The sequence below is a fragment of the Diaphorina citri genome, unplaced genomic scaffold, assembly GCF_000475195.1.
Source record: "Diaphorina citri unplaced genomic scaffold, Diaci psyllid genome assembly version 1.1 scaffold298, whole genome shotgun sequence".
Lineage (NCBI taxonomy): Eukaryota > Metazoa > Arthropoda > Insecta > Hemiptera > Psyllidae > Diaphorina > Diaphorina citri.
In genome coordinates, this window is record NW_007377733.1 from 24,367 (window position 1) to 41,338 (window position 16,972).

At 36.3% G+C, this 16,972-nt stretch overlaps 1 protein-coding gene across 1 annotated transcript in view; it reads right to left on the reverse strand.

The window, feature by feature from the left end:
• LOC103507218 (cyclic nucleotide-gated channel rod photoreceptor subunit alpha) overlaps positions 1-13,143 on the reverse strand; it is a 23,945-nt gene extending 10,802 nt beyond the window's left edge. Inside the window, exons 1-9 of the mRNA XM_026822143.1 lie at positions 13,087-13,143; positions 11,796-12,030; positions 10,292-10,365; positions 8,783-9,161; positions 7,443-8,084; positions 6,840-6,980; positions 2,734-2,886; positions 994-1,161; positions 27-218 (exon numbers count right to left, since the gene is read on the reverse strand). Of these exons, the coding sequence (XP_026677944.1) occupies positions 27-218; positions 994-1,161; positions 2,734-2,886; positions 6,840-6,980; positions 7,443-8,084; positions 8,783-9,161; positions 10,292-10,365; positions 11,796-12,030; positions 13,087-13,143 (2,041 nt within the window). The remainder of the gene's footprint in view (positions 1-26; positions 219-993; positions 1,162-2,733; positions 2,887-6,839; positions 6,981-7,442; positions 8,085-8,782; positions 9,162-10,291; positions 10,366-11,795; positions 12,031-13,086) is intronic.
• Between the last annotated feature and the right edge of the window lie 3,829 nt (positions 13,144-16,972).

Here is a 16,972-nt window from a genome sequence, read left to right on the forward strand (position 1 = left end):
AGCAAGAATATTATAATGGCATTTACCTTTCTCCAAAGGTGTTCGTTTGTACTTCTGCAGTCGTTTGACGGCTATGGATTCCAGACGGACTCGGGCGGCTGGGTATTCCTTCAGGACATCCCACATGTCTGTTTTGGACAGGACAAACAGGTCGCTGTACCCCACAGATCTCACAGATGCTGTTCTCCTATTGCCTGGAAATGGTGAGGGTGAAATACCTATGCATTAGTCAGAGGTAAAATATGCATTGTATAGTCGCATAAGTAGTCAATTCCTGAAAGGGATGGTGTTCCAGATTACAAGCTATAAGTTACTCGTAAATATGAGCAAATTGGATAGCAAAATGTTAATAATAAAGCATGCGACAAACGCCTGTAATATATGCAACACCGAACCAACACCATCCCGGCCTTTCAGGAATGACCCTCAAGGGGACATGGATAAACATTGGCCTCGGAAAAGGTATATCCATGTCGGTCCAGGTGCCATATTCGGTTTAGGTTTGAACTTTTATAATTTATAAGTCTTATCCGGAAGTGAGTATGGCGCTTTTGACTTTCAAAATATTTGTTAAACTATTTATAAATCGTTCCCAGAAAGAAGGGCCTATGATACAATCAAATCAAATCATGAATCTTTGTGTTAAAGCAGAGAGAGCTTTCTCACAACTTTGTGGGTATCACAGTATTACAAGTCTTTCATTGGATTCCATCAACAAAAGATTTTAACGAGTTAAAGAAATTGTCTAGAAAAAACCAAACTGAACTAAGGACAATTATATTTATGAACGAAATACTGGCTCCCAAGCTACACTGAAGCACCAATACCAAACATCGGATTGGTCAAATTTTGTTTCAGTCTGACTTGAGACAGTCCCACTTGAGAGCGAGAAATTTTGTTCATAAAATGGGGTGTAACATTCGCCGGAGGGAAATTAATTTACAAGGGGGAAAAATACACGAATTTTAGCAAGAATATTATAATGGCATTTACCTTTCTCCAAAGGTGTTCGTTTGTACTTCTGCAGTCGTTTGACGGCTATGGATTCCAGACGGACTCGGGCGGCTGGGTATTCCTTCAGGACATCCCACATGTCTGTTTTGGACAGGACAAACAGGTCGCTGTACCCCACAGATCTCACAGATGCTGTTCTCCTATTGCCTGGAAATGGTGAGGGTGAAATATGCATTAGTCAGAGGTAAAATACACATAGTATACCTAGTCGGATAAGTGGCCAATTCCTGAAAGGGATGGTGTTCCAGATTACAAGCTATAAGTTGCTCGTAAATATGAGTAAATTGGATAGCAAAATGTTAATAATAAAGCATGCGACAAACGCCTGTAATATATGCAACACCGAACCAACACCATCCCGGCCTTTCAGGAATGACCCTCAAGGGGACATGGATAAACATTGGCCTCGGAAAAGGTATATCCATGTCGGTCCAGGTGCCATATTCGGTTTAGGTTTGAACTTTTATAATTTATAAGTCTTATCCGGAAGTGAGTATGGCGCTTTTGACTTTCAAAATATTTGTTAAACTATTTATAAATCGTTCCCAGAAAGAAGGGCCTATGATACAATCAAATCAAATCATGAATCTTTGTGTTAAAGCAGAGAGAGCTTTCTCACAACTTTGTGGGTATCACAGTATTACAAGTCTTTCATTTACTCAATCATCATATTTATTATCGCTCGTCTCTTCGACTTGTAATGCCGCCACTGGTCGCTACTCGATTAAAGTAGCTACTCAATTGTCCTCACGAGGCTGAGTGTACCCCGAACTCCAAGCACAGAGCCGAAAAAAACCTCGGCCCCGCCGGGAATCGAACCTGGACCTCCTGCGTGCAAGCCTAGTGTGATACCCACTCAGCCACGGAGGTTGCTAGGGCCTATGATACATATTTGCTACTAACATGGGCCCTTCTTGAAGGGAATAATTGAATTAACCTTCTACCTTCCTAGGCGCCTACTACTTTGGAATTCGGGCCAACGATAGCAAATTCATAATCCACCCGGCTTATCAGATAATGCTGAAATATGAGCTACTACTAAATAGATATTTCAATTTGCCTAGGTGTCCAAGTTCTGATTCCATAGACTAGACGGAGCCGAATGGTTTGCCAGTGTCAGGTTTTTATACGGGGTGTTTCAAGCAAAATAGATTCGAATTTCAGGAAGCTGAAGAAGTTTAGGACTTTTTCAGGAGGGAAAGATATCAAGGCTTTTAAATTTCCTTGATAGAAATTTTGGGAAGTGATAACTTATATGAGCTTAAAGGGAATGTTGCATTTTTAGGTTTGTCCACACATAGTCGACCAGACGTCGATTGACATCGATTGAATCGTCCACACTGCCTCGACAACATAGATTCACCTCGTTGATCGACCATGTTTGGACACACCTTTAGATGGAAAGTAAAAAAAAGACAGGATTTTATCGTTTTCTCCCTCTTTTCAAAGAAAACTCGTCCAATTGTCCTCATCAGTCATAGTCGACTGGCCGTCGAGCCACATCGAAGGTGAATCTATGTGGTCGAGGCAGTGTGGACGGTTCAGTCGACATCGATCGACGTCCGGTTAACTATGTGTGGACAAACCTTAAGCTTTGACCATTGACATAAAGAGTGTGCTTAAGGCATGTGATGGTGCTCCAGTCCACTCGACCCCCTTTCAAAACCCGAATAAAATTGTGTTTCAAGTTTCAATCCCTTTGTGCAAATTCCCACTCACCTTTTCTACAAATATAATCGCCCGGAGAAAACAGGACAGGTCTCAGTCTTAGAACTAGCTCACACAGAAAGCCTGCCTCCGTGTTCTGAAAGATTTCAACCCTCTTCAAAGTATCTAGATGAACGTTGATTGCTATTTCAGCTTTGAGCTTATCTGGAAAACGAGGGATTTTGATATTAGTAAGGGATTAGTGCAGGCTTTTCACCAAGCTGAATTGCACAAGTTTTCTTATTCAAAGGGGAAAGTAGATAACGTCACACAACTCCCTGAAAAGATTATATTTCTGTACGTCCGAAATATAGATGAACTTGTTGGTTCTACATTTCATAAACTCTTTACCTATTATATAGGTATAATAAAATTTATGAAAACAAATTAAAAAATCTATAGGAACTTACGTAGGTAGATTGTCAAATTGAAAAATGTGTAGAAACATATTTACAAAGCACACTAAACTTTATAAACACCAGTACGAAAGCATTCTTATAAACTGGAGTTTATTATAAAGTTAATATATTAACTACCAAGAGTAAATAAAATTGAATAAATCCTATGAACGCCTAGAAACTATATTACATATGCAATGTGCTATAAAAGAAATAACTCCGCTCTGGCAGAGTGGTCGAGGTGTCTAGGCGCTCGACTCAACACCCAAAGCTATAGGGAGTGCTCGGGTTCAAATCCCTCCGAACGTCCTTTTTTTTCTTCATCTATTTTTTTTTTTATTTTCTTCATTTTGGGGCTTTTTATTACAATAGTAGGTAATTTAAAATCAGTTTAATAGAAATAGAGGAGGTGGACACCTTGCAATAATTAGGGTAAACGACTTTCTTTTTCATAGGATCTTTAGGCGAAAGTGTAATACCAAAAATTTGAGAACTCGAGAGTTCAGGGGAGCCAACCGTTTTGTCGCTATAGCTGAAAACCGCCAAAAAACGGTCGAAATCTGTCCAAAAGCGGTCAAAATACCGCCAAACACCAAAAACCGCCAAAAAGCGGTAAAATGCCGCCAACCGTTGCACCGATCCTAACCAAAAGTTTCGTGTCGCATCCCCAAAAACCTAAGAAATGAGTACTTTTAGACTCTCGAGTCAAGGCCGTATTCAGGGAGGGGGTGAGGGAGCCTCCCCTCTACCCCCTCTCGAGCTCAATTTTTATCCTTTCCTGTAGGCCAGACTCCGAAAATTACGACTTTTTCACTCTGATAACCCAGTTCCATTTTGCCAACTTCAAGGGTTGGCCAAATAATGAGTATTACCCGTTTTCACGTGCTGAGTAATTGCTCGTATCATGATTAGAGAGAGAAATAATTGATGTTCAAGATACAAGACGAGGGAGTTGAAAATTAATTCACACTCAAGAGGAAGGAAGGAAGCAGTGTTATTAAAGAGATTGTTTTTGTACTGTGTACAGAAAGGGATAATTAGGGAAATGGAAGATTTGATGAAAATCAAGATAGAGGAAGAATCGATGAACAGGTAGAGAATGGAAATAAATAATTGATGGAGTAAACGGAGAAATTAATGGATCTCAAGAGATAGAAGTATTGACACCTGTGTTTTACTGACTAGAGTATGAAACAAAACAAAAGTTGTATTTTCCGTTCGGAAACGGAACCTATCCGATGGCACGCCATCTTGGATTTTATCCAGATAAAAGTATGGTTTATCACGGATTTTGTGGAGGGGGGTCCCGATTCTGAGTCTGACCTACAGTAAAGGAGAAAAATGAAGGTCGACTGGGGGCCCCTCGCCTGCCGTGGGCGCTATCACGTCAAAAGAGGCGAAACGAGCCTCAGAAGCGAAGAAACTCGAAAAGTAAAATATTAGATCAAACTTACCAGGGACTACTTTGGGTCCATTGGCTGACATATACAAGGGACCGCTGCCATATTTGACTTGGTTGGGTGTGGCTTGGTTGGACACAATTGCGATTTCTTCAAGTTCATACTGTCCACCGTGGACAAGTTTGGTGCTTGATGAGCCAGGGCCTTGAAATATAAGAGAATATTAGTACATTAGTAGTTGGCCAAGGCCTGAATTATTATAAGAGAACATTGTTTAGACAAGGCTTGAGGACATTAGTTGGAACACTTTTTTAAAAGGTCCAATTTAGATTTTTTAAATTTCATTAAAACAACATAAAGACAAAGCAAATATTTTAAAATATCCAGGCCCTTCTTCACTAATCATTTGTGATTTTAGCCAGACACATGTGAGCAGTCTAATTTAAAGTCATCAGCGAGAGATAGTAGCTCTCAGCCACATGATGAGGACTAAAATTCCAAGTTTATTTGGATTTCTACAATAATGTAAAGTACAAAGTTCAATTTCTTACCTTCAGATTGTCGTCGTACCCCGTCTGTTAATGATTGCATCAGATTCGATGTAACATTTGACATAACATCTGCAACCACTTTGCCATAAGGTGGGATGGTTCAAGCCTCGCACTCATTTAATCCTAAATGTGACACTTCTTTGGATTTCAACAGGCTGCTAATTTTTAAATCCTCCTTTGAACATTGCATTTGAGTGTTCTTTATTTAACTGAGATTGAATTTACAATGAGCCTCGCGTTTCAATGCGTTTTGAAATGAAAATTATCACTTATTGACATGATTTTTGGTGTCTTTCAAGTTTACACCCTACTTGAATTTTACAATTGAGCGGGAGAACGCATGGTTTCATTTGAGTTTCACGTTTTGTAATTTTAACTTAATTCGTGATTATTCTCTCGTTGAAAATCAGGACTAAAATAGGGAGAGAATCTGAAACAAAGGAAAAATATTGGCATTTAAAAATTTGCACAAAAATAAATAAAAAATAATAGTAAAAATCATTATCGATGAGTACCTGGTAGTTCCCGGGTACTGATAAGTAGCAAACCGATTATAGCAATATTGAGGGTGTCATTTACCAACAATCGATAAATCGATTCTACCCACGTTGGAAAACGATCAGGTATTATCGCGCCCTATCCGATATATTGGGAGCTTATCGGGATTTTATCCAGATAAAAGAACAGGTTGTGATAACATGTGTTATGTTGATAACGTTTCATTTTACGCACGCAAAGAGACCGCGTGTGACGATGTTTTGGCTAACTTCAAGTTAGCCTTTGAGTTTAGAGGTTGAGAAGTTGAACTGAAAGTTAAGGTGTATTTTCCTTTCAAGAAACTGTCGAAACCGGTTCAATTTTGGAATCTGAAATCCTATACTATGAAGAATAGGAAATCCAAGGTGGTGCGCCCGCCATCGGTATTTGTTATGGTTCCGAAAGTTTCACGAAAGGAAAATCCACTAATGGTTAACCTATTCTCCAACAGTCAATCCTTGGACAAATTAACCAACCGAGTAGCTCAGTTTGTAAGCGTGATGGACTAGGGATCTGGAGGTTTGTGGTTCGAGTCCAACTCCGAACACGAAGATTAAATAAATTAGCTAATCGCACAATGTTTATGTCTAATTTTACCCCATCAATCATCACTTTAGGAGTCCATAGGTGGCAAGGAAAGTAAAAAGTTTCATTCATAGCTCACACAACAAAGGTTAGAAGGAAACAGAGTCACAATATCCCTGCATTACTCTGCTGTATGTCCGAGGCCATTTCTTTGTTCAAAAAGCCTTTTATTATTGTGGCCATAACACTCCAGTGTCGGTGAATAGGGTACAATAAAGGGTCTTCTTTTGCTTCTCCTCCTCCTCCTTCTTCTTCTTCTTCTTCTTCTTCTTCTTCTTCTTCTTCTTCTATAAAAGAAATAACTCCGCATGAGAACGTGCAAATTTAGTAGTTTTGACACATCCACTAATAAAATATATTACCTATACATATAAATATCTCTCTCTCTCTCTCTCTCTCTCTACATGTACCTATAGGTACTCTGTTAGTGAATTTAATAAATAATAATGATTTAATGTGATAATAGAATTTATTAATCTATTACATGGGAACAGGGAGATGCATGTTTCAGAAGTAAAATATAAACAATAAATTAATTTATTACCTATGTCTTATTATTTGCAAAAGTTTTATGAAATAAAATTTCATTTCTGGTATATTTCTAAATTTAATAAATAATAATTAGGTATATCTCGAATTCTACATACCAGGTAAACAGCTGACAGCCTTTTCCTCGTCAGAGCATTTCTGAGTGAGCCACAAATAGTCAAACCATTTGATAACTTTCACCTGAAGGGCGTTTGGTACCCTTCGCATCCTCATGTAGGTTTTCACGCCGTCCAGTTTAGCTGAGAATCAGACGAGAACGAAACATTGGAAATTTAATGACAGGACTACTAGTATTTTTTTTATTTTATTTTATTTTTTTTATGCAGGTACCTATATTGTACGTAGAGTACTGCAGACTTGGGTCAAACAGTCTCACAGGAAAATCAAATCTTTTTAGAATTGGGACATTTTGTCTGACCATTTACCCTTTCAAATATTGCCCACACTGTCCAAGCAATTCAAGCATGCTAGTTTATGTTGTTTTTTGTTTTGAGAAATTGATAATTACCTTGAAATTCCTTCCTCGCTGCACTGACACTCGTGACAATATTAGCCACATGACCAAGCACCGTTGCAAACAACAAGAGTCCAAGGATTGGGATTTGTCTGACCATTTACCCTTTCAAATATTGCCCACACTGTCCAAGCAATTCAAGCATGCTAGTTTATGTTGTTTTTCGTTTTGAGAAATTGATACTTACCTTGAAATTCCTTCCTCGCTGCACTGACACTCGTGACAATATTAGCCACATGACCAAGCACCGTTGCAAACAACAAGAGTCCAAACAATAATTGAACAATAACGAAGAAATATTCTCCTTTACTTCTAGGCCGAGGTAAATCACCAATAGTAGTAAGAGCTAGCGTACACCAATAGTAACTCTGCAAATATTGCTTGACAACATCTGTCGTATCACTATCCCCATACACCCAATTCCTACTGCCAAACCCATCGTTCTTGTAGATAATATGATAGAGACAACCGTTCCAATGAAATATGACTAGCAAATAATGAATTAAACTCGAAGATCGAAATAGATTGGGATAATTTGTGTGTCTTTCAGTTCGGTCCATGAAGGCCCAGAATCTATAAATTTTGACCAAACGAAACAACCTTAAAATAGAATTAAATCCTATTGACAAATATAAAAAATCTAAAGGTAAAAGACACAAACAATCTATGTAAAAAGTCGTAGAATTCATGTAGTGATCCCGAAGTTTAGTGGAATCAGTTTGGAGGACTCCATCTTCTAAATAGCCTGTTCTGAAATGTATTAGGATATCTATCACATACATAAGATCTGCCATATAATCTAAACAAAACCATATGACGAGTGATTCCCCTGGAACAGAAAGCAAACAGGAGAGTTTATTTACAACATCATATTCCGTTTACAACGGTCCCTTAGGGGTTCAGATGGTAAACACGAGCTTTTTTCGTCTATTTTTCATCCGAAATTGTAATTTTTCGTGAGTAAACGCTACTCACATCCACTTCTAGGAAAATGTGACAGTTATTTCTTTTTTACTTTTCTTCCGGTATACCTCCTACTGAGTTGGGATTCCCTGCTGTGTATTCGTATTATCACCTAGCATTGGGTGTGTGTTCCTCACTTCCTCAAGTAGCAGGGGTGGTGGAGATGCTAAATTTCGTTGAGATAAACGTCGGTATTATTCAAGTTGAAAGAATAGAGAACACATACATAGGATTAGGTCCGAGACCACATCAGTTACTATTGCTAATTTTATCTGATTGTTTGTTAAGGGTCTGTGGCTATTATCTGCTACATAACTCACATTCTAAACAAATGAGAATTCATGCATCACATCGGATGTATTTTAGCTCGCGCCCGAACTTCCTAATTTCCAGACGAGCGCCTCTAAAACTTCCTCAACTTTGTCAAAGATTCTAAACAAATGAGAATCCATGCATCACATCGGATGTATTTTAGCTCGCGCCCGAACTTCCTAATTTCCAGACGAGCGCCTCTAAAACTTCCTCAACTTTGTCAAAGTTTTGACAGTTTTGTACAAAACTTACGATTAATTTCTTGGAACGCGAATCTATAGATGATAACCCAGAAGTTGTAGAGGAACGCGAGGGACACAATCATCGACCAGTAGTAGGAAAATCGTCCGGCCGGATCGAAGACGAAAGTGAGGTTTGGTCCGGATGATCGCGGGTATCTTTCGGCAACCCTGTGGACGGCGCAGTCCGCTCCAGTGTTGCCATGGAAACACTTGTCCTGCGTCAGATTAGACGTCAGAGGGGCAAGCTTGGCTTGGCGCACATGGGAGTCACGTCGGGAGCGGCAGATGCCCCCCGCTTTGGGTAGATCGAACTCAGACGGAGTAGAAGATATGTTGACCCCTCTGTTCACATACCCAGCCACGGAGGTCTGCGAAGACGAAAACAGTTTCTGAAACGAGAATTTAACAGACAATTTGCTATTAGGACACAGGAAGTTTTTCGACCAAGTTTTAAAATGGTTTCTGAAACGGGAAATTATTCATGAAAATGTTTAACTGAATAAGTTCTTGGTAACCTGTTTTTGTACACACACTAGGTAAAGCAAATTAAAAATTAATAAAAGAGAATTTAATTTGCTATTAGGACACAGGAAGTTTTTCGACCAAGTTATAAAATGGTTTCTGAAACGGGAAATTATTTATGAAAATGTTTAACTGAATAAGTTCTTGGTAACCTGTTTTTGTACACACACTAGGTAAAGCAAATTAAAAATTAATAAAAGAGAATTCGCAATTAGGATAAAAACAGAAGATTTTTGTTTACCTAAAGTTTATAAAATGGTCTCTGAAAAGAGTAAAAAGGATTCATAGACGGTATTAAATCTTGGGACAAAAATAGAACTTTATAATTATCTAGCTCTAGTATTATAAAACAACTTTGGAATATTTCTTAGGGTAGGGTATGTGCGAGTATGTATGTGGGTGTATAGCTATGCGTGTTTATTAAGGCGCTGGAATATTTCCCAATTTTTCTCTCTTCTTCCTGCATCTAACATTTTATATCCCTATTTTACGAGTGGAAATTTTTCTACAGTTTCCCGCCATGTAGGTACGGTACATTAATCTGCAAGATTAGTTTTTAAGGAGGAAGGGAAGCACGTTATCCTTGGAAGACACAGTAGGCTATTATTATCTACTATAACATATCCTCACAGGCATGGGAAGTACTCGTATCAACGACAACCGAAGCTTCGAGGTTCGGAAAATAAATTCAAAAAATGATACTCAAAATTCGTAGTAATGAGATTAATGAGGTAAAATGGGTAACACTGTGATGAGGTAATGACCCTCAAGGTCACGGATAAATTGTGTTTGTAAGCTCCGTCCTCATGGAATGGCGTAACTATTTGGATAAAAAATGGTTGTTCAATCACCGTTCTTATTCTATACTCAATAGTAATTAGTTTTATAGTAATTTTATAGTTCTACATTGGTCTGTATTACAGCATGCCCATCTCAATGAAAATACATAATAATAAAAGATCTAATCTAATGCTAATAATTTAATAATGATACTTACGTGAGGTTGATGGTGTTTGTTCCTACGAAAACGTTGGTTTATTGTTTCTAAAATGCAGTGGCGTAGCGTCCACGTAAGGCGTGTATGGCGGCCATACACTCGAAATTCACTCAAATACCCTTAAATATTGACTTTAAACAATTAATTTATTTTTATTAGATGAATAAAAATTATTATCCCTTAAAATTGTAAAAAAAATCCCTTAAAATCCCTAAATTCATTTTTATCCCAGTCAGACCTGAAAAATCCCCGAAAAGGGATAAAAATCCCACTGCGTCGGGATAAGATACAGTAAGAACACTATACAGGGCACCTTACACCGCTACATGTGTATGAAAGGGTATTACTTGCCCAACCTTCTATTTTGGTATGGAATTGGATGCGTGTTAATAGTGAGAATGTAGGACGCCTTAAGAACGGAGAGCGTGTACTGACTATGCTCCTATGCTGAGATACTCTTTTGAATGTGTGAATGTGAAGTATGTTTTGAATGTTTGAATCGTTCGTTGATTTTTGTTCTCGTTGTCGCTTGAAAAGATAATATACTGCTATTTCTCCCGCTCCTCTCACCCGGAAGAGTGGCCGAGGTGTCAAGGCGCTCGACTCAAGACCCATAGGTATTAGGAGTGCTCGGGTTCAAATCCCCCCCAACCGTTCTTTTTTTTTCATCTATTTTTTTTTTTTTTTTTTTTTTCATTTTCTTCATTTTGGGGCTTTTTTAAAATCAGTTTAATAGAAATAGAGGAAGTCCACCTTGCAATAATTAGGGTAAACAACTTTCTTGTTCATAGGATCTTTAGGCGAAAGTGTAATACCAAAAATTTGAGAACTCGAGAGTTCAGGGGAGAACATTTGGCGACGGAAAAACCGCCAGAAAACGGCCGAAATTTCGCACTTTGTCAGTTTTTTGCTTATAACTCCTAAACCGTGCATTCCATGCAATGTTTATGGGTATCAAATTTAAAGTACACATTTTTTTTTTTTTTTTTTGCTTTTTTAAAATCAGTTTAATAGAAATAGAGGAAGTCCACCTTGCAATAATTAGGGTAAACAACTTTCTTGTTCATAGGATCTTTAGGCGAAAGTGTAATACCAAAAATTTGAGAACTCGAGAGTTCAGGGGAGAACATTTGGCGGCGGAAAAACCGCCAGAAAACGGCCGAAATTTCGCACTTTTGTCAGTTTTTCACTTATAACTCCTAAACCGTGCGTTCCATGCAAAGTTTATGGGTATCAAATTTAAAGTACACTTTTTTTTTTTTTTTTTTTTCAAAGTTGAACAATTTTCCTAGCCAGGATTATCAGGCATACTAAGGCGAGTGTGGAACTGGGAAGGTAGGTAGGTACCTAGAAATACTTGTCTACGCCAATCCATGAAGAGCATGGATGATGGAAAAGTACCCTACACGCCTTACACTTGAATTTAGACCACGCTACGCCACTGACCTGGAGAATTATTTTCTGGAAACCTAGGTACACTTCAGTGTCTGAATGCTTTGGATACTTCGCTGGAATCTTTTAACAGTGGGTTTCACTTCACCACCAATGGGTCCCACTTTACCAGCGATGGGGCTCAGTTTATCAACAATGCGTTTCACTTCACCAACAATGGGTCTCAATTTATCAACAATGGGTTTCACTTCGCCAACAATGGGTTTCACTTCACCAACAATGGGTCTCAGTTTATGAACAATGGGTTTCACTTCACCAACAATGGGTTTCACTTCACCAACAATGGGCTATCGTCTATGTCCATGTAGAGGTAAGTTGGCTATCTGTTATTTTTGGGTTCTAATAGCTTTTGGGCTGTTTTCTACACCTCCTCTAAGGCCAATCTTACCACTGAGAGTTAACACTGTCAAAGGTTTTCTTTGATACTCATTTAACTTAAGCAGACCAGTTTTTCTTAAACAGGCTAGGTTTTTTTTTTTTTTTTTTTTTTTTTTTTTGATACTCATTTGATTTAAGCAGACCAGTTTTTCTTAAACAGGCTAGTTTTTTTTTAGATTAACTGAAAACTCTCTGTGGTAACATTAGGCATTGGGTAAATATTTTGACCGAAACCCTGACAAGTTATGAAACATTTGTTTTAAATCTTATGGATGCTTTGATTTTAAATCAACAGATTACTATTACGGTTTGATTTGTTCTTGGTGGGAAATTTACAAATGGGGCAATTTGGCTAGAATGAAGAATGGCAGGGTTACTCCTGAAGGAGCTCTCCCACTCAACTGATCCCTTCTTTCACAGTAAGCCTTAAGGACATTTTCCATCTGTCATGCTTGTCCGGGTGGCATATTCTAAATTTCACTATTCTCAGGCTGCTTTTACTAGAATGTGGGTATTTTTAAGGACAGTTTAAATCCTTACTTTTGGCACATGTCAGGAAAAGCAGAGTTTCTGTCAAGTCAGACAGAAGTGTAAAAACGGGAGGTACAAGGACGTAAGGAATCGGTAGAGGAACTCCAATTTTAACAAACTCCTTGAGCGGGTATCACATGGTTTTCATACCGGAAGTCTCGGGTTCAATTCCCCGTAGTGTGGATGTTTTTCTCTACTGTGTTTGGAATCCAGGGTGCTCTGAGCCTCGTGAGGATAATTGAGTAGCTACTTGTATCTGATTAACGATCAGTGACGGCATTACAAGTGACAAAAACTATCAAGTACGGGATATGTTAGGAAAAGGTTTTCGTGTAATGATTTGAAGATCACTAAAGTGGCAAGCCTTTGGCATAGGTAATGCAAAGGCCAAAATACATTTACTCTTGCCGAAAGTTTCCCGAAAATACATTTACCTGTCTTGCCAATGCAAAGGAAAGTGCTACTATGCCAGAGGGACTTTTCAGGCTCATTCTAGCAGTGCAAATAGAGTATTCTATTCTATCGTGTTCCATTTTATTCGATTCTATTCCATTCCATGCTATTCTATTGTATTCTATTTCAGATGAACCATTCTCCCAAGTTCGACGAGGCACCGCGTAAATTAACGCCGGACCGCTGTTCGATTCCCGCTGAGGTCGCAAGTATGATCATCAAGAAATGTTACACTCGTCATTCTAACGACGAGGAATGCTCCGATACCCCATCGAGTCCAGGTCGTCCTAAATATTTCTGCTACTTGGGACGATCCCCTGATCGTGCTCGTACTAAATGAAAAATCGTACGGAGTAATCGTATTAAATTAATATTCGCACGTGGAAGAATTGTACCTACCTAAATAATCGTACAAAGTAAAGTATTGTACTGAGTAGAGAACCTTACTAAGTCAAGAATTGTACAAAATAATAATCGTACTGTACGAAGTAGGTAAAGCTAAGAATTGTGACAAGTAGGTAAAGAATCGTATTGAGGAAGATTTCTGGGATTTTTCATGGCTCTTATTTACTGAGAAGAAACCGACTATGGTCCAGTATGAAAGATCTTGAGACTGACGATCTTACTAAAACTATTGGAAGACAAGCCATTGTACAAATTTATGAAGTAAACAACGGATCTATGTTCCCTTGTTTTGAGGGGTAATACTCTCAAAAAGGTTGGGAACCCCTGATTTAAAGAAAATCCCCCATTTTCTGTTTTGGACAGCCCTTATTTAAAAGTTCCAATGTTATGTTATTATTTTATCTATTGTTTTCATGTGTCATATTTTTTCCTTTTTATTTCCATAATTATGTATGCAACTTTTATAATTACAATGTTTGTGTAATTTCCCTCACAGTACAAAAAAAATAATAATAATACTGAAACCATCACACATATTATCAGTGGCTGTCACCAACTTGCGAAACATGAATATACAAATAGACACAACAGAGTATGTATTTATGTTCATTATCAAATATGTAAACATTTCAAGTTTCCAGTCAGCGAAAAATGGTACCAATACAATCCTGATCCAGTGATGAGTAATGATGATGTTGTGGTCTTGTATGATCAAAGTATACAAACGGACCGTACAATTCTTAGTAATAGACCCGACATTGTTATTAAAGAAAAGAAGAAGAAAGAATGCTTACTTATAGACATTTCAGGTCTTGTATGATCAAAGTAAACAAACGGACCGTACAATTCTTAGTAATAGACCCGACATTGTTATTAAAGAAAAGAAGAAGAAAGAATGCTTACTTATAGACATTTCAATACCAGCAGATAATAATGTGAATAAAAAAAAAATCTGGTGTGAACATCACACGACTTTCCTAATCCTATTGAATGATGCTTATTTGAGTGTTCTTTTACCCTAACTTTTACAATATCTCTAACCGTTTTGTCGCTATAGCTGAAAACCGCCAAAAAACGGTCGAAATCTGTCCAAAAGCGGTAAAAATACCGCCAAGCGCAGCAACCATCTCAAACAAACGTTTTGTGTTGCATCCTTGTCACATTAGTGAACCACATACCAAATTTCAAGTTTCTAGCTTATACCGTTCCCGAGATATTGTTAAATTACACCAAAAACCGCCAAAAAGCGGTAAAATGCCGCCAACCGTTGCACCGATCCTAACCAAAAGTTTCGTGTCGCATCCTTGTCACATTTGACAGCTACATACCAAATTTCAAGTCTCTACCTCTTACCGTTCTCGAGATATTTTGTTTACAGACACACGGACACACAGACACAGACACGGACCAATGGCTGAAACTTTGGATTTAAGCTCTAGGGACCTCAAAACGTGTTTTGGCACTAAAAACTGACCATCGAAAATTTGACCCGATTACATTACTTTCCTTCCTATAGGATAAAAGTAAAAAATGGTGTTTTGGATTATTATTCTGAAATCCAATTTTATCTAGTGTAAGAGGCCCTGATAACTTTGGGGGGGCTTAAGCCCCCCAAGCCCCCCCCTAATAATAATAATAATAATAATAATAATAATAATAATAATAATAATAATAATAATAATAATAATAATAATAATAATAATAATAATAATAATAATAATAATAATAATAATAATAATAATAATAATAATAATAATAATAATAATAATAATAATAATAATAATAATAATAATAATAATAATAATAATAATAATAATAATAATAATAATAATAATAATAATAATAATAATAATAATAATAATAATAATAATAATAATAATAATAATAATAATAATAATAATAATAATAATAATAATAATAATAATAATAATAATAATAATAATAATAATAATAATAATAATAATAATAATAATAATAATAATAATAATAATAATAATAATAATAATAATAATAATAATAATAATAATAATAATAATAATAATAATAATAATAATAATAATAATAATAATAATAATAATAATAATAATAATAATAATAATAATAATAATAATAATAATAAAATAGAGAATATACCATTAAATTCGAATCATAATAATTACAAAGAATGGAGACATTTTTTTATGATTCATTTGATTAGAAAAATATCATCTACATATTATAGGTAGATATTTATTAAAAATATCATCTTATAGGTATTTATTAATGTATTTATTTATTTAACTCAAGAGATGTTATTGTTATTATTATTTGTGCATTATTTTTAGTTAAATTTCATAATGTTGCACTTTAGGCACGGGATAAAAGCTTTTATTTTTATTTCCTAGTTACCCATTTCAGATCGAATGATCAGCTGCCCTTTTTCCCGACATGGAAAGTAGAGTAAAATAAGGTATTGAATACCTCCTTTAAAGTATAGGTACAATATTGAATAATTCAATTTATTAAATTAAATATTTAATAAAGAATTGAATGTTGAATACTTTAAAGTAAAGTTGAGTGAGATATTGAATATGTACTTTCAAGTTTATACTAATCAGTTTATTGTTGGACACTTTTGTCCAAATTTCCAAAGAGACAAAAAACGTTGTTCACCAATTGGGTTTCTATGAAATCTTTTACTAAGTCATATAAGTATCCGTAGGTTTGACTCACAAACAGAAGTATTTTTTTTATTTTGATGATTTTGTTGATTAAATCAGATCGAATGATGATTTTCTATGTCTTTTGGAGATCTCTTTCAAATGTTTGGTTTGTATCTAAACAGAAAATTAAGATTCATCACCAATGAAATAGACCCTGTGTTAGACTGCGGAATGAAAAGGACTTTTCAGTCTCACTATGGTTGGATAGAAAAGAGAATTCTATTCTATTAATCATGAAATGCCTGAAGCTTTCCACCTATTGAGATAAAGTTAATCCTACCTATCTGTTTTCGTTTGTGCATTGTAAATAATATAGTATAGATACACTTACTCCACAAAGGCCCACAGATTAAATACAATAATAATATTCAAACCATGGGTTGAAATCTCTTCTGGGATTCAGGAAATATAAAACGGATGGTTTCACAAAGCACAAATAAAACTCAAATTAATATTCATTATCTTTTTTTCAAACAAAAGTCAATTTGTGGAGGAAGAAGAGAAGGAATTCCTGGACGGAAAATTTATCATCATGACAAAATTAATTTTCAGCAATCTCTTACGAGAAAAAAAAAATATGAATAAAATGTGCACTGTATTCCCTTACCATGAGTTGATCCCATCTCACAGTTACAATCCAGGGTGAAATTTCAATTTTACATCTTCCATCTTACACATCGCAAATGGTCAAAAACAAATACAACTCTGTAATTAGTTGGTTTCCACAACCGCAAACTTTTCAATAAAAAGCGCAAAATAA